Source organism: Eurosta solidaginis, chromosome 3, assembly GCF_040869045.1.
Source record: "Eurosta solidaginis isolate ZX-2024a chromosome 3, ASM4086904v1, whole genome shotgun sequence".
NCBI lineage: Eukaryota > Metazoa > Arthropoda > Insecta > Diptera > Tephritidae > Eurosta > Eurosta solidaginis.
In genome coordinates, this window is record NC_090321.1 from 96,546,717 (window position 1) to 96,570,610 (window position 23,894).

The 23,894-nt window shown below is 36.5% G+C and overlaps 1 protein-coding gene across 1 annotated transcript in view; it reads right to left on the reverse strand.

Annotated features, from left to right (window-relative positions):
• Positions 1 to 2,667: 2,667 nt before the first annotated feature.
• The window catches only part of LOC137244194 (matrix metalloproteinase-2-like), an 830,051-nt gene continuing 808,824 nt past the window's right edge, over positions 2,668 to 23,894 (reverse strand). Inside the window, exon 4 of the mRNA XM_067772841.1 lies at positions 2,668 to 6,780. Within this exon, the coding sequence (XP_067628942.1) occupies positions 6,777 to 6,780 (4 nt within the window). The 3' untranslated portion in view covers positions 2,668 to 6,776. The remainder of the gene's footprint in view (positions 6,781 to 23,894) is intronic.

The following is a 23,894-nucleotide window of genomic DNA, read 5'->3' on the forward strand; positions in this document are numbered from 1 at the left end:
TTATTCAATCAAAAATATCGATGCTTAAAAAATATAAAATATTGTGATGGAATGAAATTGATGGCATGCGATTTATCTCTTCTTAAATATGTACATATGTGTATAAAAATATCCTGAAATCAAGGCAACTAGCTGCAAACTAGTTCACACTAGTTTTAAGGCAAAATCTTACAAGCTTAACTAGTCGAAATGCCTTTTTTCTATACAAGTAAATGGTTTTTGAAACGTGGACATGTCTTCGGAAATTTCCATTGCTATATCACGAAATAAACCAGTCTTACACCAGATCAAAATAAATAAAAATAAGTTATTTAACGTAAACTTTTTATGTATTACCGGGATATATTTAGTGGATAAGTAATTGATTAACGTGTTTAAGGTTTTGGGTTCGATCGCTGATGTTGGAAACCAGGAAATTTGAATATAAATATTTATTAAACGGGTCCGGGTTCTCCCAGCAACAGAATAAATTAGTTTTTACCAACCACAGTAATACAAATTCTCACTTGTTATATATCAGATATAAAAGACGTATCAATGCTCGAATTCCCTTTTCAACTTGTGGAAAATGGAGGTCCGCTCATGTTCCGTATTACGTTTAAATCTTTCGCTGATGACCTCATTAGTGGCGGATGTTTATTTTAAGAAACGATTTCAAAATCGGCTGATAGCTCTCATCCCAATGGGATATCGAGAACTTCGAAAACAACTTTTGATTTTTCGGTAAGTAAAATAACCTTGGAAGATAAAACTTGGAAGATATTTCAAAAACCTGTGGTTGTGCAAGAACTGTCGCTAGGTGGCGCTTGGAGCGTTATATTTGAAAAACTCGTCCGAACTTTGAAGTTTTGTGAGCGAGTTTAGGAAATTTTCAGTAATTTCCCAACATAACTTGAAATGGTATTGCAATATTCAGGAATTTTCCAAATGTTGCAGGGTTTAAAATATTTGTTAAAATTCAGATAATCTGTATAGAACAGGGCCAATCTTGCCATCGACTTTAAGTAACTTCTCATCTACCTAGTAACTTGAAATCTTAAACTTAGTTTCCGGCACCGAGAAAATACGAGAAAATGCAGAAAATGGGAAAAATTCGCAGTGTGGCGTACGGTCGAGATAATATGAAGATGCATACAACATTAAGAGCCGTCGGAAAATATAGCAACCCCGCTATTGCGGGAATTCACTGGGTGGCGTGAAATTAAAACGTAGCCAAAAATACTACTACTATAAAACAGGTGATAGGGTTTTTGTATATCACATGAGCTTAGTACCTAAGTTGGTGAAACCGAAAAAAAAACTTTGCCTCAAATCTGGGCTAACTTAAGTTGCAACTAAGTTTTAGCCTAAGTCGAGTTGGTGAAATCGACCCTAAGATCTTTAAATCGCTTTTTGAGTAACATCCCTGTAGCTTAAAGCTCTTTTCAAAAGCAATATTCTTCATTGGGCAAGAATCGAAATATTTAGTGAACTTTAGTATCGTCGTGTTTTAACTAACTAAAAACCTTACACTTGGTTCAGGGCACAATGCAAGAAAAGAAATTTCCGTTAGGTGGGTCACTGGTAGATATAATTAAAACATTAATACGAGATTTGGAAACTTTATATCGGATTTTTGCAGCTTCCCGGCGAGCTGGAAATAAAAAAGTAACAGTGTTTGAAAAAGTTTCGATAGCGTCCCGATATTCAAAAAAGTCGTACGGATCGGATGAGCTGTAACGATAAATTTTTGAGACACTCTTCTTTAGGTGGCGTCCCTGGCATGATTTTTAGAAATTCGATACCAAACTAGGGGATTTCGTGATCGATTTTTTTGAGACTTCTCATTGAGTTAGCACCTATACAATAAAACAAACGGAGAAAAAATTCCGCTAGGCACTGTTTGAGATAATTAGGAAATAACATGTGATTAAGAATTTCTAGATCAATTTTAAGAATTTTTCCGACAAGCAAGCGACTTGAAGGTTTAAAAGCATTTCAGAGGCCAAAAGGAGTACAGTACCAATTATATAAATTTCGGCTAGAGGCGAACGGATCAAGGTATTAAAAAAATTTGTGCGAGGGGGTCATCTTCTGTTATTTTTTTAAGAAACTTTCCATTGAGCTACAAACTTCATTTCGAACATAGCTCAAAGCACCGAGACAATGCAGCACGAATGGAAAATTTAATGGAAATAAAACAAATTTCAAAAACTTCCTTTATATGCACTAATCAAAAAGCAGCGCAAAATAAGACCTTTAACACAGAGATGTTGTTGATAAATTTTGAAAATTTATAAATAGCCATTGCAAAAATACATAAATTATAATTGATTATATCTAAAAAATGTATCAAAAACAAAATAATCACTTACAACTATTTCTAAGGAAAATTTTTCCCAAATTATTAAAAAATAAATTATAAAATTAAAAAAATTGCTTCAAATAAATGTTTTCATACATTTAAAAAAGCAATATGGGCAATCCCCGATTATTAAAATCATACAAACAGACAAAATTGGTTAATTCGTTGTAGTTCTATAAATAGAACAAAAACAGCAACAAAACCAAAGTTTCTTTGAAAACCGCCGTACCAAGCATAGCTTTAACACATAATTGCATACGAAGTATGGCAATGTGTAAAAGATTAAAATATGCAAAAAGAAGGCAATTGAGAAAAACTTTACAACAACTAAGGCATGACGTAGCTGAATGCGTTTATAACCATTTCAACTATCGTAGGAGTGCGAGTTCGACTCCCACTCCCGGGAGAAAAGGCTTTGAAGAGATTTACAAGGTATAATCGAAACAGCTATCGCCTTGTCCGTCCTGATGTCACGTTGTTTAAATTTTTCCCAAATTATTAAAAAATAAATTATAAAATTAAAAAAATTGCTTCAAATAAATGTTTTCATACATTTAAAAAAGCAATATGGGCAATCCCCGATTATTAAAATCATTTCTAAGGATATTTGTATATTTCCATTTCACGCGATCTAAGACTTCATTAGTTGTCAATGTTTTTAGTTAAGCATACATTTTTTTAGTGCCGATTTCAATCAAGTCCAAGTTGAAAGAGATGAAACTCTTCGGTAAGTTATGTGTATAATATTATTATTTTATATGGAAAATCTTTAGAAAAGTAATTTTAGTAAACCTCTGCTTGTTATCATTTTGACCCTGAGAGGCTACTAAAAGAAAGCGATAAAATCAAAAGGAATAAGTTTTATAAACTCTTATAGTTACATAGTTAAAAATAACTTAAGTGAAATAACAGTAGAAAGTGGCATTTAAACCGAAAATCAATTCTCTGATTTTTCTTTCATTAATTTCATTCAGTTTTTCCTCTGTAAGTATTTTCTCGTTTATTATCACTTTAATTCTGTCCACAACACTTAAGCTACTCGTTTGTTGTTGCAATATCATTTTGGGGTGCGCCACATGCCGCATGCCACAAAACACATCCATATGTACATATGTTTTCGTTCTTTTTTTGCTATGTTGCCATAAAAATAACAATAACATATGAAACGTGTCCAGTAACCTGTCTGCTTTCGTAAGTTGACTGTTGTCCGTTTATTAACATAGCGTTGTCCACGCTGAAGGGCAGTCTTAACACCTGATTATTTTGTATAAAGGAGTCAGTCTGAAATGTTTTTACACACGTTTTTCTTTAACTATTATTGAATGAAATCTCTCATAAAAAAGTGGTGTTTTTGCACAGTAGTAGAGTGGTTTGCACATTTTCGTTTTTCATAAAATTTTCTTAAGCGAGCATCCCATTTATTGTAGATGTCTTCCATCATATATTAGCTCTTAGGAAGTCTAAGCGAGGAAGTTTTTATGATAAATATTATCTTGGAAAAACTTCAAATAAAGGCTATTTTAAAAACTTTCCCCTGCCATATACTACTTCATATATATATATATATGTACTATATATAGTGTGTAAAATGAATAATGAATATGTTTATGCATGAGAATAAGGAGCTCTAAATTTGCTCTGCAGTAACGAACAGAAAAGTAAAGAAAGGAAGACATGATTTCTTCATAGCAATTGTAGATTGCATTATAAGTCGACATTCCGTTTTAAAATAGAAAATATTGGGGAAAATTTTCCTGCATATCTTGACGGGACTAAAGTAAGGTCAGGTTAAACTGGCCGGTCAATAAATACCTCACATGGACTGAATGTGTCCATACTGTTACCAGAATTTGTTTGAAGGCCAAGCGGATAACCCTTAGTTAGGTACCAGGACTTATGTTTTGAACTGTCTCCACCTCTTGGCAAATACAAGAAGTTTTTTAAGACCTGGCTCAATAGCTGCCTCGAGATCTGGCACCTCAGCCGCACCTAGTAGCTGGAAGCTTAACCTAGCGAGCGGAAGACGTGAACTTAGCACGTGCCCAACCGTTTCTTCCTCCAGGCCACGTATCCCATATCTTATATTATTGACGAAGCTTATTTATATGCGTCTGAAGCCAGAAGGCAGTGTCCAGTTAATATGCCCATCGTGACCCTTAAATATTCTCTCTTTATTGCTATGAGCACTTTTGTAGATCAGATATCGTAGGCTTTGCACAAAAGCTTGCAGCCGTGCATTCCCTTCCACGCCCTTCCTGATTAATGGATCATAATATGCAAACCCTGTCTGCTTTTGATTTCTTCCAAACGGATTGGGATATCTTCCGTCGATTTATCGAGAGCAGTGCCCTCCCTTGCCAACTCAGAAACGGGACTTAATCTTTTCACAATTTATTGTTGTATTAATGGTATGATATTGACACTTCTTAATTCAATATTGATTCGTAAAAACAAGTACCTGTATTGTACTTTCAGCTAAAGACAGCTAAATTTTAGTTTGTAAAACCATGCATCTATGTTTTGGCTGATACTGAGCTTAAACATTTCTTATTATAATTCTGACCCATATTGTGGTTAAACGACGCTTAAGTTCCAAAGGTTATCAAGTTTTATTATTAATTGTCTCTTATTCAACAGCGCTCCTTCCGTTGTGTTATCTTTTGCATTTTTAAATTTGTTTCTGGTGGTGGCGGGGATTGCTAGTCCTTATGTTCGTCTGACCAGCATTCGAGCTTTTGAAGAAAAATTTTTTTTGTGTGTCAGTTTTACATTAAATTTACCACGCAGTCCAGTTTGATTTAATTTCATTTGAATCGCTTGGCAGCCTTCGTCATCGTTTACTGGTCATCCGTTACACAGCTTTCTGTCAAATTGTCTAGACCCTAGCTTGAACTCCCCCTTGTAATCGTATAGCTGTGATTATTATACATAACTTCAACTGGCAGCCATTCCAGCTTTATTTTTATATTTCTTGTGATTTCCATTTCCACGGCACTAGATTTGTAGATATATGTGTCTAAAATTGCATTGTTTTGTTATTTAAACCATTTGTTTGCATTTTAAATTGGTTGAAGGCATCCTTATTTCGGTTTTTTTACTATTTCAATTTGCTTTTCTTTTTCTCCTCAAATTGATTGGATTATGAAACTCGCCACTGGTCGTAGTTGCTTTATACTTCTTTTTTTTTTTTTTTTTGCTCTCACCTCTTTCCCTTAACAATACGGGAAAGCCATTGCGATTAAAGTAGCCTACCTGGTTGTTGTTGTACTGTCCTACGCCGTTTCGACTTGTTGCTGATGATTAAGCTGCAGGTGTAGTTGGAACACAGTTCAATTACATATTTATTTAGAGGAGTGACTTTAGCGGAACATGAATTGAAATAACACACATTTAGGGATATATGGGTTAATCATACCCAACTATGTATACTAAAGAAAAGAACAATTTAGAATCGGGCTCCTCAAAAAAAGTGTAATGCTATGAAATGATAAATCCAAAATTATTTTTTATAGACAACCAAATTTGGAATAAATACTACAGATTTTCTCGAAAAAAGCAGTGTTTTTGTGCGAAAAAAATGTAATATTTTTATTTTTCAAAAACTATTATGAGAGGCTACAATGAAAAAATAACAATATTGAAGTCGTGTCTATACAGAATTACTCGTAAAAAAATTGTCAATAGGTTAAAACGTCCTTCTTAAAAAAATGTTGACATTTTCTAAATAAACTTATATTCCAGTTAGGAGAGTTTAGTATTAACTTGCGTACAGAATCCTGTATGGTTTTTAGTTTGGTGCCTAAGAAGATGTTAGTCCTTATAAATTAAGAAATATTTCATACTGTCACTTTGAAATTGCATTATTTCTTTTTCCAACACTTTTTTACAGTTTTTCAGAAGGTAACAGGAATTCGCTGTGTATGCAACAGGCTTTTATCGTCTTTTTAATTTCTGGATTAAAAAACTATGGAAGGAGTAATGGCGGAGTGTTGAAGTGTTAACATGTTAAGTTTTGTGCTGGAAGCAGTAGCACTGTGTTATTAATGTTTCATAATAACACCAGAGCAGATGTTCCCACATTTCGGAATGGAAGTCTCAACCGCGTAACGTCCCTAATAACTATTGTTGTTTCGTTTGTTGGCGATAAGCTAAATAAACATTATTTGTTGTGATTTTAACAATCAACTGAATACTTTGAAATAAATATTCCATATACAAAATATTGTATTTATTTATTGTTTCACTGGCACCGCTGTAAAACAAAGAAAAATTACATACGCGGCTGATGAGTAACGTCGTTGCAAACTAGCTGCATATCCCGTACTTGGCGTTAAATGCGAATCTATATTCACTTGAATTTAACTTACCCATCGCAACTTAAAAATGATATAGAAAAAATGATTTTTATTTTGTAGTGCAATTCTTTCGTGTCTTACCTGAAAGAAGAAGAAGCAAAAAGAAATATAAGAATTGGTTGCCAGTATGAATGCCAATTTATGTAAATGTAAATTTTTTAGCATTCTGCGTAATGAAGTTTTTCCAATAAATTTGTTAACTTCTAAAGGTGATGTATACACTGCAATTTTTACGAAGATTTCTATCAATTTTGGAACATAATAATTAATTATGAGGGAACCTTCCTTTATTTTTTTTTATCTTGCATCAACAAAGATACTACTCGAAGATTTTGGGGAGTGTTATCGAAGTCGGGGGTCCTTTGCCAGATATTAATCTTGCACGTTCCGGAAACTAGCACCATTGAAAAAAATTTGGTATGACCACATTGAACCTGATAGATCATCCCATCCCCTCCTCCCATGAGGGTCGCCAGAGTCTTGCCTTCTAAATATAAGTATAACTCATTCCAATTTGTAACAGGATTTGCCTTATGCCTAAGCAAATTTAGTTACCAAAATTTCGTTTTGTTACGTGGTTACCGCTTGCATATTTTGGTTACCATTTAAACTGTCCACTTTGATACCTATAAATTATATTTTCGAGCTTTATTTTGCAACAAGTAACATGTAGAGTGATTTTGATATATTAAGGCATATTTGAATTAAAATTCTATGGTGTAGCATCTATTTAAAGCGGCGACACTGCCATCTATAGATATTTGTTACCGCATATCTAAGTATAGACCTTTGCCAAATTCTTGTCATCGCTGGTTATTATCGGTTTGTTTGGATGGATTGGGAGAGGCCTGCTAAGAAGCAATCTAGATTTTAAAACTATAAACAGCATAATACCATCAAAAGAGTTGTGTCCAAAAGAAAATGAAAATAATTATTATTTGTAATTGCATTTACTTTTGATCTCATTACATATTTAGGTATGTAATTACTTCTAATGTTAAAAAATAATTTTTCATACTCATACACACAGCTTGTGTAATAACATGATTTTATGTTTCTGTTTTATCAAATTTTATGTAAAAAAATGAAATTCTTAATTTTTTTCTAAGTGTGTTTACGTTATATGTACGCTAAAATATAATAAATATCAATGCTGCCAGCAACAACGCAAGCTTTTTCGGTTTGGTTACCATTTTCCACTTATGGTTACTTTTTGGGAAAATTCTGGTTACTAAAAATTTAAATTAGCGGCAACCCTGGGCATAACCCTAAGTCGAATAGCTCCAAGTTTTTTTATCTTCAGCACTTGTGGGTAATTAAGGAAAATTTAATAATTAGAGAATTCCAAAACCAAATATACTAATAATAAACTGAAAAAGATCTATGATTAGAACGTTTTGCAATATTTAGAAACACCGCTCACCGCTTACAACTTATGTTTATACAATTTTGCACACGACTTTCATTTAATATTATTGTCTAAGTTTTGGTGATTCGACGGGCGAATAGTTTTTTTTTTTTTGTTATTATATTACTTGTTATTTAAGTGGACTGTGCACCTGTTACACCTTGTCATTGGAGGCAAGCATTGGGGGCTCTAAGGTATTGGCTGCAGGTTGAGCCAACTTATTTTGCTTTGAAAAACCCCGCTTTGGGATATAAATTTTAAACTATGTCTTTAGAATATTTCACTAACCAGTTGAGAATTACAAACGCACTCAATGGCTAATGAAACAAGCAAAAGAAAAATGCTCATAGTTTAAGTTACTTAAACAATTATATACTTAAAAATTTTCAATTAAAGTTCAGAGAATTTCAATTCAAGTTCAGAAATTAACTAAAAATTAGAAAATTACATTTCAAGCTCAGAAAATTACAATTCAAATGCAGAAATTTATAAGTAGGGTGTTATTTTTACAAAATTTATTACAATTATGTGTAATACTTATACCTTCCTTGCGGAAGTGTTGATGCTTCGTTGACAATGTTGCCGAATTGGTGGATTGGATATGTGTTTTCTCCAAGGTATGTATATACCGAGCTTAGAAATCGAACAGGGGATAACTCTTTACAACAATGAGGACGCTCCGGTCAAGAAAGTACTTCAGTCGACACCGCAGTTTGGAAGCAGTCGAAAGGAGAGACCCTCACAGAGTTGCAAGACGCAGGTGGAGGAAGACTTCACCGCCCATGGTGCTCCCAATCGCTGTCAGTTACCGCGAAACAGGGAAATCTGCCATAATTTGTTACTAAACGGCCAAAATTGCTTATTTTTGACATATAGTACGAAGATCTATGCACACAGTACCTACACGTTATTTGCAGGAGTATGGACGCTCCGTAGAATGTGTAAGTGGACATATCTTAGTCATTGGATGAAGGAAAAAATACGTGACATACTTTCTGAGCTTGAATTGTAATTTTCTGAACTTGCAATGAAATTTACTGAACTTAAACTATAAATTCGTGAGCTTTAATTGGAAATTCTAAACTTGAATTGAAAATTTCTGAACATGAATTTTAAATTTTCTGAATTTTAATTGGAAATTCTGAACTTGAATTGTAACTTTCTTAAAGTGAATTATAATTTTCTGAAATTAAACTGGAAAAGGTGTAAAGTACCCGTGTTCTGCCCGGAAACTGGTTTGCTTACACTATGCGGAATGAAATAGAATGCTAGGGCGAATATTAGCATCACTATGCTATGCACTATGTTAGTAAATAATCACAACAACAAAAACATTAAAGGAAGCCACACTTGTGTACATGAACACATCAGTCACCATTTACACATACATAAAGCAAAGATATTATCTCACATACACATATGTAGACACACGCATATAACTAAATAACCAAGCAGGAGATACTACGGTTCTAGAAGGTGAAACGTCTAGACCTTAGGAGAAATGTGCGAACGAAGCAACAGAGAGTATAAAAGCAGGGCAAGCTGAGGAATAACTAATTAGTTTGATTTAAACAGGCTTTTGTGAAGTACGTGATATTGAAGTATAATTGTACTATTTCCAAAGTAGGCCAAATAAAGACCATTCCGCAATATTGAATATTGGGGTTATTTATTCGAGCTCAGCGATTCGAACATTAGCAGAAGGCGCATATAGGAATTACCCAGAATTCGTTACAATACGAACACTTTTCAAAAATCGCTAAAAAATTTCTTACAGCAAACAATAATATCATATAATAAGTACGCAAAAAATCCGATTTGTATATATAACACATCCACCATAATGCAATTGCAAGTAGCTTAACGGAGAAAATTTTTATGAAAATTGTTACTTGAAAACCCGAACAAACGAAAAAATTAAGTTTTTATTATTTTTTCATAGATGTTCAAGAAAAGTGTTTGATATAAGACAATATCGTATGTAAGTAACGGGAAAACTTTTGAAAGAAAACATGGTTCCGGAAAATATGGGCACTACAGAGCAGAAAAGAAGGAGTCAATTTCCAAAGTGAAATCAGGGGTCGTATCGAAGTCTAGCACAAAAATATGAAGTGGATGATAAAGTAGTGAAGATGTACATATATGTATGTTTATAGGACACGGAAGTAATAAAGTGCGCAAAAATGATGGATCCAAAGGTTTCAGAAAAGAAAAAGAAGAGCATAAGACTTCGCTTGCTCTCATTTTACCAAAAAATATAGTAAAAAAATTCAATCCTAATTTGGATTATGGATGCTTATAGTTATTTCACCGGGGATGATACTAAGTGGACGCTATACATATAATTTGAAACTTCTTGCTAACAAACCCCATAGCAGGCTTGTGCAAAGAACCGAAACTAAGCTTCCATAAATAATTTTGCTGTTGCAATCAGCGAGCACGTCTCCTTTTAAACTTGTTTGGCAGTAATTCCTAATGTTTACGAGAAAAAATAAAAGATTTATGGAGAGGTGTCTAGGAATGAGGACACAAAGTTCTGGCCGAATTTGGTGTCGGCAGATCGAGATCTTTTGGGCCAATTTAAAAAGAAAAATATATGGGAATGTATTTAAGCCCAAAAATTTTATTTTAAAAATCAAAAAGAAACTTACGAATAAAGAGGCAACGCGCAAAGCTCTGAGAATTTAAGGAAAGCCGACAGCTTCGGGTCACACATTTTTTTGTGAAATAAGCCAAAGGCTTAGATATAAACCTATTTAAAAATTAAGTTTTGTGAATAGTAAATGTATTTTCAGTTACTGTTACAACAGCCATTCGTATTTTATTCCGCACACGTTATCCTATTCTTTTGTATTTTTTCTTCAGCAGGTATGGAATCTGTATAGCCAATATTGAATACCTGCTACTGCAAACTATATGAAACTAACGCGGGTACAATTTTAAAAATCGCAGTGCAATGTCGCAGTCTTCTTCCCATTATTTTAGCGGTTGTGCCAATTGGCTACTTCAGTATCATGGCATTAACAACCAGTAGAAACAGCAAGATACTCTCAGTGGTCCATTCCAGTTATATTCTTCCCACCACAAACACGCGTCTTACAGCTTCCAGCTTCTGTACCCTCGCACATCTGCAACTAGCATATCGATCCTTTTTCTCTCCTTCCTGTTGTTGTTGTTGTTGTAGCAATGTTCGCCCCACCTAATAGCCGCGACCGATCAAAAATTGTCATCAATATCCTCTAACGGGAGTCCAAGGAAACTTGCCGTTTCAACAGGGGTGGACCATAAGGAAAGGGGTGTTAGAGGAGTTGGTTCCACATTACAATTAAAGAGATGGTTGGTGTGGGGACACATTGCAAGCGGGGCATACATTTTGTATGTCGGGGTTGATTCTGGATAGGTAAGAGTTAAACCTGTTACAGTATCCAGAACGAAATTGAGCAAGAGTGACACGCGTTTCCCTGGGGAATATGCGTTCCTCTTCCGCGAGTTTTGGGTACTTTTCTTTAAGTACTGGATTTACCGGGCAATCCCCGGAATAAAGGTCCGACGCCTGTTTATGGAGTTCACCAAGGACCTGCTTGAGTTTTTTCACTTCATACGGCTGGGTTCTCAGGTGCCGTATTTCCTCAAAATGCTTACGGAAATGACTCCTTAAGCCCCTAGGCGGTGCTGTTTCATCAATCAGATGTCTGTTGGGATGCCCCGGTTTCTGGGTATTCAACAGGAACTGTTTGGTCAGCATCTCATTTCTCTCCCTGATGGGGAGTATTCTCGCCTCATTATGCAGATGGTGTTCGGGGACATAAGAAGACAGCCCGTGGCGATTCTGAGAGCAGTATTTTGGTATAAGGCGACCATATGGGTGACGCGTAGCACGTAATCGGCTGGCTAATTGCATTGTATGTAGTCATGAGCGTTTCTTTATCTTTACCCCAGGTACTGCCAGCGAGGGATTTGAGGATTTTGTTACGGCTCTGAATTCTCGAAACAATTGCGGCTGCGTGCTCACCAAAATGTAGATCCTGATCAAACGTCACACCCAAGATTTTGGGGTGTAGGACAGTCGGTAGAGTAGTGCCATCGACGTGGATGTTCAAAATGGTCGACATTTGGGACGTCCATGTTGTAAATAAGGTCACGTAAGATTTAGTCGGTGATAATGCCAGGTTTCGCGAGGCGAAAAGCTGGAGAGATCTGGGAGGTAGCCGTTTATTTTATAGCATAGCGCATCGATCTTTGGGCCTGGGCCTGTGGCCATTATTGTGCAGTCATCGGCGTAGGAAACGATTGTGACTCCTTCCAGTGGTGAAGGTACCTTAGATATGTAGAAATTAAACAAAAGTGGGGATAGGACGTCACCCTGTGGTCCCCTTATTTAATTCTCCTTGCTTTTGATGTTTCGTTTCAAAATTGCACCGATGCCTGCCGACCACCCAGATAATTTGCGGTCCACCTTTTCAGACATGGGGGAAGGGTAGACCCTTCCAGGTCTTGCAGTAACGAGCCATGGTTGACCGTATCAAAAGCTTTTGATAGGTCTAGCGCTACGAGTACTGTTCTATGGTGGGGGTATTTATTTAAACCGCAATTTATCTGGGTGCTAATGTCATTTAGCGCGGTGGTAGTGCTATGGAGTTTTCTGAAACCATGCTGATGAGGGGCTAGCTGCAAATTTGCTTGGAAATAAGGGAGCAAAATGGCTTCAAGCGTCTTTGCCACTGGCGATAGGAGAGATATCGGACGATACGACTCACCTATGTTAGCTGGTTTCCCAGGCTTTAGTAGCGGGACCACCTTGGCTATTTTCCATTTCTCGGGTATGACAAAGGTGGAAAGAGAAAGGTTGAAGACATGCGCTAAATATTTGAAACCCTCTTTCCCTAGGCTTTTAAGCATCGGCATGGCTATGCCATCTGAGGCTACTGCTTTGGATGGTTTAGCACGAAAAATGGGGTCTTCAACCTCTTTAGCGGTGACGGTGATTGGTGACGCGTTTATGTGCGTGTCTATTGGCCCTCCGTCTATCTTTGTCGACCGTAGGATGCATTATATATTGTCGGCAGAAAGCGCTCGCGCATTTTTTCGCATCCGACAGCATTTTGTCGCCAAAGGCGATGGAAACTTTGTCTTTGTGCTTAGTCGGATTCGATAGGGACTTTACGGTGGACCAAAGTTTACCCACACCGGTAGAGAGGTTATAACCTCTTAGGTGCTCCTCCCATTTCGCCCGCTTGTGTTCATCCACAAGCAATCTGATGCGTTGGTTTATATCCCTTATTTGGGGGTCGCCTGGATCAAGCTGTCTTATAAGCTCACGTTCTCTCGCTAAGTTTGCGGCCTCCGCCGGGAAGTGGGCCGGATTTCGGGAATTCTCCCGGCGGGAATGAAACGTGCCGAGGCGGATTCAATGAACTTGCGGAAGGCACGCTCCCCTTGGCGGGCATCAATCGGGATAGGGAGGGCAGCAAAGCGGTTGTCTGTAAAAGATTTATATTCTTCCCACTTTCCTTTTTTGAAGTTTATGAAAGTGCGTTTTTCAGTGACGATGAATTCGCCGGTACGCTCGAGCGAAATAAGTATGGGCAGGTGGTCGGATGCGAATGTTACCATTGGCTACCAGTTGACGCAGTTTACGAGTTCTGCGCTCACGACTGAGATATCTGGCGAGCTGTGACAGCTTCCTACCATACGTGTGGGGGCGTCTCCATTTATTGTGCAGAACGTCGTTTCTTCTATTTGATCCGCCAACATCTCACCCCTACTATCCGCCCGCAAGTTTGAATGCCATAGATCATGATGGGCATTGAAATCGCCTAAGATAATGCGATTGTTGCCAGTGAGTAAGACCCTGATATTAGGGCGGTATCCACTGAGGCAACAGATGGCAGGAGGGATGTAGATGTTGATGATTTCTAGGTTTGCATCGCCTGACCGGACAGATAGCCCTTGACGTTCTAAGACATTGTCCCTTCGATCGATGCCAGGATCAAATATATAATATTGCACAGAGTGGTGTATGATAAACGCGAGGACGCCTCCATTTCCGCTCTCGCGGTCTTTCCTGTGGACATTATACCCAGAGCAGGTCTGCAATGCAGATCTTGCTGTGAGTTTAGTCTCTTGAATCGCAGCAGTGCGGATGTTGTCCCGCTTCATGAAATCTACTATCTCCGTAATCTTCGCAGTTAGTCCATTACAGTTTAACTGCAGAATTCTGAAGTGCATAAGGGGAGACGCCGCCACTCTGGGGGTAAGTGACGGGTGACTACGCCTGGGTTGTGGAAGGCCAGGACGCAATTGCTGTTGTGGCCCTGGGACTGGGCGTCCTTGGGCAAGCATTGGGTTACCTGGATGATTTGGGTTTGCGACCTGGCAACATGGCGCGATGAAACCCGTCGGGGGGTTGCCGTCGCGGAGACCAGAACATGTAGGAAGGTGGCACCACCCAAGGCAGGAGCTGCATTGGGCGAATGTCGCAAACCTATATATTTTGTGCTGGCAGGCGGTGCAAATGGAGGTAGGGAATAAAAGTATGTTTCCCTGACCTGCATGATTGCTGCCGGAAAAGAGGGGGGAGAAGACGGGGGCAGGGGCTGATGCTCAGCATTGCTACCAACTCTACTACGAAGGTAGTAGTTATGAGTGGTATCAGCTGTTTTAGGCGTAGACTACGGGACGCCCTTGGGCGTGAAAAAAAGGAGCCACAAAAGATTTATAAAAGTTACGTGGACGTCGGGTTTTGGGATCAAGCCCAGAACAACCTGTCCGATGCAACCATCCCTTGCACGAGACACACTGAACAGAGTATGACCGTCCTAAAAAGATTCTTTTCCGGCAGATACAGCAAAACCATTTCTCAGGACCGGGGTCAGGAGACGGACCCGGATTGGATTCGATGCCTTCCCGGAGTAAGAGAGTATGGAGCAGTCCTGCTGCAAGGAGCTGCTGGGAGGATGACAATTTGTGGGAGGGACGAAACAAATTAAATAGGGTCACACTGAAATGACAGTCCTTGGTCGGGAAAAATCCCGAGTCGCTCCGGTACATAGAAGCGACTGCCTTGGGAAGTCTCTCTCCTTCCTATTCCGCCACTATAGATGTGTATTTTCCGGTGTCCCGCAGTCGGCTAGTACCGGAACGTTCGTACCAAATTCATATCCCGCAAGGGACTGCCAATTTATGTAACTACCCTTAACCTTCCGTGTTACAGCACCAACCACAATTTGCATATTTCTTGTCATGTATGAAAGAAAAATAATGCATGAAAAAAATTTTAAGAATTCATGAGCTTAATAATTGAATTTCAATTATTATGTTTTTCTAAGAGAAACTGAAAAGAAAGAAACATTTACTGGCATATTGCGATGGACCCACCGCCAACGTAATCATCATCAGGCAATTTTGTAATGTTATCAAAGGTTTCATCGGGATTCGAACCGTGAATCACATGGTGAAAGGCTACTGCAATTTCGAATCCCGGTGAAACCTATGATAACATTACAAAATTTCCTGATGATGATTACGTTGGCGGTTTTCGGAATGGGTCCATCGCAATATGCCAGTAAATGTTTCTTTCTTTTCAGTTTCTCTTAGAAAAACATAATAATTGAAATTCAATTATTATAAGCCGATGTTAAGCTCATGAATTCTTAAATATAAGTATAAACTGAACACACCATTAAACAAACATAAAAAAAATTTTAATTTGAATTTAAAAAAATTAGTTTTGAGAATCGCCAAAATCAGCTGTCTTGATGCACCTTATTACCGTCTATTGGGGTGAAAATTTAAAGCAACTTAAATATACCTGTTTGTCTATAGTATTACCAACAGACTTTACATTGCTTTTATATATTTTTTATTCAAAAAGCTGTCATAGTTATAAATTTCAAACAAATTGCTCGGACCATTGTTCACTTGCCGGAAAGATTAAGATGATCGAATATGCTTAATTTAAAGCAAATCGCACCATAAATAAGATGTTTTAGAATAGGTGGGTCCCTGATCCAGTAACCGGGAAGATAAGAAGAAAACGGACCTTATTGCCAATTATTCTCAAACCCCTTGAGCACATATACAAAGTTTCATTAAAATCGGTTCAGTCGTTCGGGATAAGTTCAGTCACAAACACATGTACAGAATAAATATATATTTTAAGACGTACACTATTTTGTGTTGTTGCTACGTCAAAGATTGATCCCGAAATATATTAAAACTACTACAAGATCTTTAAGTAATTCTTTCACATTCAATAACTTGAAAAAATTGCCCAATTTATTGATGTATTTTGGTTTAAAGAAATTGTAGTTAAGTTAGTATGATATTTTTTTGAACCTAGGACGGTAAGCATGAATCTGAAATTTTCTGAAGATTTTAAATACGATTTCTTTTTATATTTTTCACAAAACTACATACATACATACATATGAACAATAAATCATTAAACTAACTGAAAGGTGTGAGCCTTTCAAATTGCTTTAATATTCAGCTCAGTAGCGCATGGAAAAAATGAAATATGCAAATCCCAGTATTTGGAAGTAACAATAAACGACATTAAATATGGGATTCCTGAAAAAGCTCAATGGAATGTGCACTCATACACAGATGTCATAGCACAATAGCTATGAATGCGGTGTGCGGTAAAGTAAACACATTAACGTAATATGCTGTGGTATCTTTTATTTCAGAACTTTCGACATAATAACCCAATAAAAGCACAACTCATTTGCACATCATTTCACTTGGGCTTTATTCCTTCTTTTTTGATCCATCTATATTCATTACGGGTTCAAAATGAAGACAGAACTCATTGTGTCTATATTTTGTAGATTTTTTAATTTAAATATCAACTAAATTTAGCCTAACCAGCTAAGTTCACTTTATATACTGTGTACATAGCAAAATGTTTGTTTTTGTTGGCTTCAATATTGGTAAGCTGTTTTCTATTTAACTGCGAAATTCATGTACCGCAGGCTGTCAATGCTTTCACTGTCACTTAGTTTGTCTACTTAACCTTTCGATGAATTCAGATTCTAAGGAATGCACACTTTCTTTGTTTGGGGGAGGGGTTTGGAAAAAAAATGTGGAAACGTGCTAAGTATGTACACGAAATATCTTCTACCGTTTTTGCTGTAGCTATATATGTACATATATATGTCCAATAACCCGTGTTGCTGAAATTGTTACATCACAAGGGTCGAACAGTTTGCGGTTGCATTCCTTTGAGTAGCTTTATATTCTGTTTTCTATGTAGTGATTTTGAGTTTGTGAAATGAGCACATTTACGTTTTTTTATTTTTTTACATTGGAATGCAGTGGCGTATACGTTATCATTAAACTTGCTATTACCACTGGTGTGAATGCTTCTTCCACCCCCTCACTAATCTCTTGTTTCTTTCGCCTATTTATTTGATACTCGAGTTCGCCGTTTTGTTAAGCTTTGTTGCGTGAGTAACACAACGGAACAACCTCACGTTAACCTCTAATGTGCCAGAAATGTGCCGAACTTCGGAGAGCAACGTGAGTATGGCACACTTCGACCACATCATACCGGTATTGCTGTTACGCTAAATGAGCAGAATGAATGATAAATGAATGCACGTCAAAAGAGAAAAATGTGCCAGGCAAAAATGTTGTTGAAGCTAATGCGAATGTTATACAAGGTGAATGTCATCTCCTACATTACTTTACCTATGCATGCCTATACATATACACATATACAACTACATATATATTGGCAGAGTACACGAAAGGTTAGGTGAACAGGCAAAGCTGACATGGTTATAAAGTTAGAAGAATAAATGGCATGAAAGCGAGTGAACAAACGGTTAAGTAATATAAAAGAATTAAAGTAAAAGTTTGAGACTAACATTGTTCTAGTTGTTGTTGTCGTTGCTGTCAGTTTATATCTCTTTGTCGTGGCTGTACCGAATATAATGAGAATGGTCCTAATTCTATTTATAAATAAGTAAAACACAATTTACACAGCATTTAATAAATTGTGTAAAAAATTGCCTCCTACATAAACTTTAAGCCTCATTATTATTTTTGTCTTACATATTTGGTGTGTGTAGCATTGTAGATTCTCTTTTCTACCTTAGCAATAATGGATTTTGGTGGCGCGCTCCGGTTGCCACACCAAAGGTTCTGGGTTAAAGTTCCGGGCAAAGCAACAAAAAACTTAATTTTAATAAGAAACAAGTTTTTCTAAGAGGGTCGCCTCTCTGCAGAGGTTTGGCACTCACTCAAATGTACTGAAATTTGCCTGCCTTGCAGCTAATAGTGTTATAAAACATGTAAAATAGTCACGACCGGCCAATTTGGGGAACAAATTAGGAAGTAGGACGACTTAGTTGGAAGACAATCTCGGAATAAATATTCCATATCATTTAAAAGCAAGCTTCTTTTCGGCTACCGTTTTTTAGCGTAATTTCCGTTCGGCTATTTTTATATAATGTTTGTTGTATAACAACAACAAGAATATATAGACCATAACTTCTTTCAACTTAATTCGTTAGCAGAGCAAAGTGAAAAAGGGAACGTTTCCAAGAGAAACTCTACCTATTGAAATAAGGGTTTTCTGGTGAGCTTGTAGCTTGGCCTATGAAGAGGGCCGGACTACGAATATACCGCTACGCAGCAGTCCGACCAAAAAATTCCTGTCTTTAATTTTATTTCTTTGGCGGACTCCTAAGATAAATTTATTTTATTATTATACCTATGAATGTCATAGCCGACGATACCGCCCCAGACTACAATTAAACTTTTATAAAAAAACTTTCGTTCCCGGTATACTTTGTCCTGCCCAAAGATTGGTTTGTCTTCATTTAAAAGGAGGCCCTTTCTTCCGGCTTTCACGCATCCATCCCATTTTCGTTTATTTTATTTTGAATGTCTTCTTTTTATTCCTGCCATTCGACCTGTCCTGGAACCTGATTGGGGTTCTTCCGTTTGGTCGCCAAACAAATTCTGGTAACACTATGGAAACATTCAGTCTAAGTGAGGTCTTTATTAACCGGCCAGTTCAACCTAACCTAACCTGTCCTTCCTTTATTTCCTTTGTCTCCATAAACCTTTAAATATCCTATCCTATCCCCTATCCCACTCCCACTCCTACTATCAATTCAACTACGCATCCAACTCCACCTCACACCCCAATCCCACTCAAACTATTAGCTTCGTTTCGTTAGTAGTTGGAAACACAAACAGAAATGGGCGAATTAAAAAAATAAAAATACTAAATAATCCTCTTGAGAAAAATTCTTTTTTATGAATTATTTTTGTTAAACTTATAGATATATAGTTGTACAGCGAAGACTTTCAAAGAGCGCAAGAAACTTCAGTTGTATATAAAAAATTTAAGACCACTAGTGAATACAAAGAAGGCAGAGATCATCATTTGATTCAAAGAATAAAATGGGTAGAATTAATATTTTGTGGGACTTGCTGGAACAGCTGAAACAGAACGTTCCTTGTTTGTATAGATGTGCAAAGGACAAAAGTCGTATAATTTATTAGATAGAATCCCTGACTCATCTCGAACTAAATAAAATTTATTAGGTATAATATTGTGACTTATATTAGCAACAAACCATTGGTAAACAACGGACCAAAATGAAAGTGGTTCGTCTGGAAAGGCTGGCGGCATTTAGATCAGGAAATTTGTCTGATAGGGACGATCAGAATTAGGTTGAGGGCAGTGTGACCAATATTAGCAACACTAAGGGATACTATCATCTTTAAGCCGGTAATAAGCAGTCATTTGTATGTACATAAGCAAATCAATCATTATGTCTACACATATGTACATCCAAGCAGCGGAGAGATACGCACAAACACATGCATATATCTGAGATACACAAAAAAGTATGAAATCATCGGTGGAAGTATTACTCACATATACACGCGCATATGGCTATGCGAGAAGCTATAAACGTGCATCTGTAGTTTATAGCTGAAAAGTCTATAGCTGGTAAATAAGTAGTAAATTCTAGAAGAAGAAAGGGCTAGAAGTATGCGAACGAGACAGCAAAGAGTATAAAAGAAGCGAAAGCTGAGTAAACAGCAATCAGTTTGATTTAAGCACGCTATCAGTTGCGAAGTATAAGTGTTATTGTGAAGGATTTTCAAAGTAGTATAATAAAGGCCATTTTGCATTATTGAATATTGGAGTTATTTATTCAACAATTAAATATACGAACGTTAGTAGAAGTTGTAAAATAAGCGGAGTTTCCCTAAATTCGTTACAATATATAAAAATAAAATGAATGAACCTTCGAGAAGATTTAGGGCGTGGGGTCGCCTTCTTCTTCTGCTTCCATAGGCGGGCTCCGATAAAAATATTCTCTTAGCCGGATCGTCCTTTTCCATTCGATTAATATGGCCTAGCCAGCACAGCCGCTTATACACACATATATTTATATTTATTTTATTTATTCGTGAGCACAACTACCTCGTTCCTATTATTTAGCTCTTTTTATTTTTATTTCGAGAATCTTTGCAAAGCAATGGTTCAGGGCTTCACATAAAATTCCATATATAAATATCAATTTCAATAGGCACCAAACAGTGAAACCAAGTTAGGTTAAGAGTGCTTCAGTATATATTGCCCTTTGTTCTCTTTATAACCCAACATTTGAAAGAAGAAAAATATTGAAATGCGAAATAGAGAAAACAAACAAATTTTAAGCATTTGAAGGAGGTAAGCGTAAATAAACAAAATATATAAACGAAACAACTGAATGCGGAGTGCCAAACGAAGTGCCACAAAAAATATTAAATTCAAATTTCAAGTCGAAGATCAACCTGAAGCTAAAGTTAGGCTAGCAAACTGATCAGGTGCCGTTTATCTCATCTAATATCTACCCACTTCTGCATACTTAACTTCGACAACAAAATTCCACAGATGTTAACGAAAAATGAGACTAAGTAGAAGATTGTTACAAATATCTCATTGCCTTGCTTGTTCATATTTATATCTTTGGCAATAGTGTTAAGGCCGAGATAGCAAATCAAATACCACAATTGAGGATTTGCACAGATATAGGAAGCACTTTTGAGTTCTGCTGATAAGCAAAGGAGGAATCGTCTGCAATAAAAAGCAAACCATGCAGCGTTTGTGAACTTACAAGCTTGAATATTAAAAAATAAACATAAATGAAGTGCTTAAGTCGTAAGTTTATCACATTTTTTTACGTAAACCTATGTAGTACATTTAATTATGCACACGAACCGATAATTATAGCGATGAGGAAGTCGATGCCAACCTCTGCATAGAACTGCGCGAGCTGCAAAATAAGGTGAGAAAATATAAAAGGAAATTTGGAGATTCCTCACTGGCGAGCAATCCAGTTTAGAAATTTGATATGAGTAGTAATTATTTATATTTACATTTGGGATGACATTAATAGTTTTGTATTTATTATGACTCCTCTCAAAATATAATGTAGCGTTTTCAAGTCAAATTAGACCTTTTTTAAATCAAATGAAGCTTTTTTTGAAACAAATGAAACTTTTTTAATTCCTTTGAAACGTTTTTCATTTCAAATAAAACTATTTTTTGGCCTATGAGATGTGTGCTATTAAAAGTGTATTGTCGTAGCTTCCTATATCGAGGGTTGAGTGTTATATCATTCTATCTCGCTTGCCGATAGGAAAATGTCCTATCAAATTACCTAAGCATAAACTAAATACATTCTGACGTGACATAGGATGATTATGACAAAAATATTATGCGTTTTTTTTAAAGAATTCTAAGATAGGGCGCTTTTGGTATAATTGTTTTGAGAAAGGCCGTTTTCGAACTAGAGGCCGACATAGGATGATAGTCAACTCAGAAGTCGATATGTAAATACGCTTAGGTTGGCCAAATAAATAAATCCATTCTGATATAGTAAAAATGTTATAATAATAAAAGTTTCAAGTTTTAATTTAAAGTTGATCGCGATTCTAGTTTTCTCCTAAACAAATTACAAGCGACAGTTTCGATTTTTAAGAAAAAATTTACCTGTGTTTCAAAGAAAAGTACCAAAATGACGGGCAATACAGATCTCCAAAAAAATATCTGAGATGTCACAAGAGATTAAATTTCAAACGTGATGTCTGTATAGTCTATGAATTCGCAAAATAAGATAACAAAATTGTATAGCTGTTATGTTGTAAAGTTGAAGTAACTGTGACGGTCCTTACATAAGATATCACCATACAGGTGGACTAGGGCTGACTCTAGAATGTGTTTGTATGATATGGATATTAAATGAAAGGTGTTAATGAGTACTTTAAAAGGGAGCGGCCCTTAGTTGTATATGTGAAGGCGTTTTCGAGATATCGACCAAAATGTGGATCAGGGTGACCCAGAACATCATCAGTCGGGTACTGTTAATTTATTTATATAGGTAATACCACGAGCAGTATTCCTGCAATTATTCCAAGGGCTTTTGATTTCGCCCTGCAGAACTTTTTCATTTTCTTCTAATTAATATGATATGTGTCACACCCATTTTACAAAATTTTTTCTAAAGTTATATTATGCGTCAAAAAACCAATCCAATCACCATGTTTCATCCCTTTTTTCGTGTTTGGTATAGAATTATGGCATTATTTCGTTTTTCGAAATTTTCGATATCGATAAAGTGAGCGTGGTCATAGTCGGATTTCGCCCATTTTTAATACCAAGATAAAGTGAGTTCAGGTAAGTAGGTGAACTAAGTTTACTAAAGATATATCGATTTTTGCTCAAGTTATCATGTTAACGGCCGAGCGGAAGGACAGACGGTCAACTGAGTATAAAAACTGCGCGTGGCTTCAACCGATTTCGTCCATTTTCACAGAAAACAGTTATCGTCATAGAATCTATGCTCTTACCAACATTCACGAGAATTGGTAAATTTTTGTTCGACTTATGGCATTAAAAGTATTCTAGGCAAATTAAATGAAAAAGGGCGGAGCCACGCCCATTTTGAAATTTTATTTTATTTTGGTATTTTGTTAACCATTACTGGAGTTCAATGTTGACATAATTTACTTATATACTGTAAAGATATTAAATTTTATGTTAAAATTTGACTTTAAAATTTTTTTTTTAAATTGGGTTGTTCGACATCCGATTTTGCTAATTTTTACTTAGCACACACATAGTAATAGGAATAACGTTACTGCCAAATTTCATCATGATATCTTCAACGACTGTCAAATTACAGCTTGCAAAACTTTTAAATTACCTTCTTTTTAAAGTGAGCGGTGCCACGCCCACTGTCCAAAATTTTACTAATTTTCTATTTTGCATCATAAGGTCAAGCCAGCTACCAAGTTTCATTGTTTTAGCCGTCTTTGGTAATGAATTATCGCAACTTTTTGGGTTTTTCGAAATTTTCGATATCAAAGAAGTGGGCATGGTTATAGTCCGATTTTGTTCATTTTAAATATCGATCCGAGATGAGTGCCCAATAACCTACATACCAAATTTCATCAAGATACCTCAAAATTTACTCAAGTTATCTTGTTAACGGACAGACGGACGGACATGGATAAATGAATTTCTTTTTTCGCCCAGGTGATTTTGATATATAGAAGTCTATATCTATCTCGATTAGTTTATGCCGTTACGGATTACCGTTATGCGAACAAAGTTAATATACTCTGTGAGCTCTGCTCAGCTGAGTATAAAAATAATAAAAAACAAGTAAGGACGGGACTGTCTTCGGCTGTGCCGAAGACTTCATACCTTTCATGAATGGGGCTGAACAATAATCTTACCCGTTCGTAATCTCCAAATAATCGGATGTAT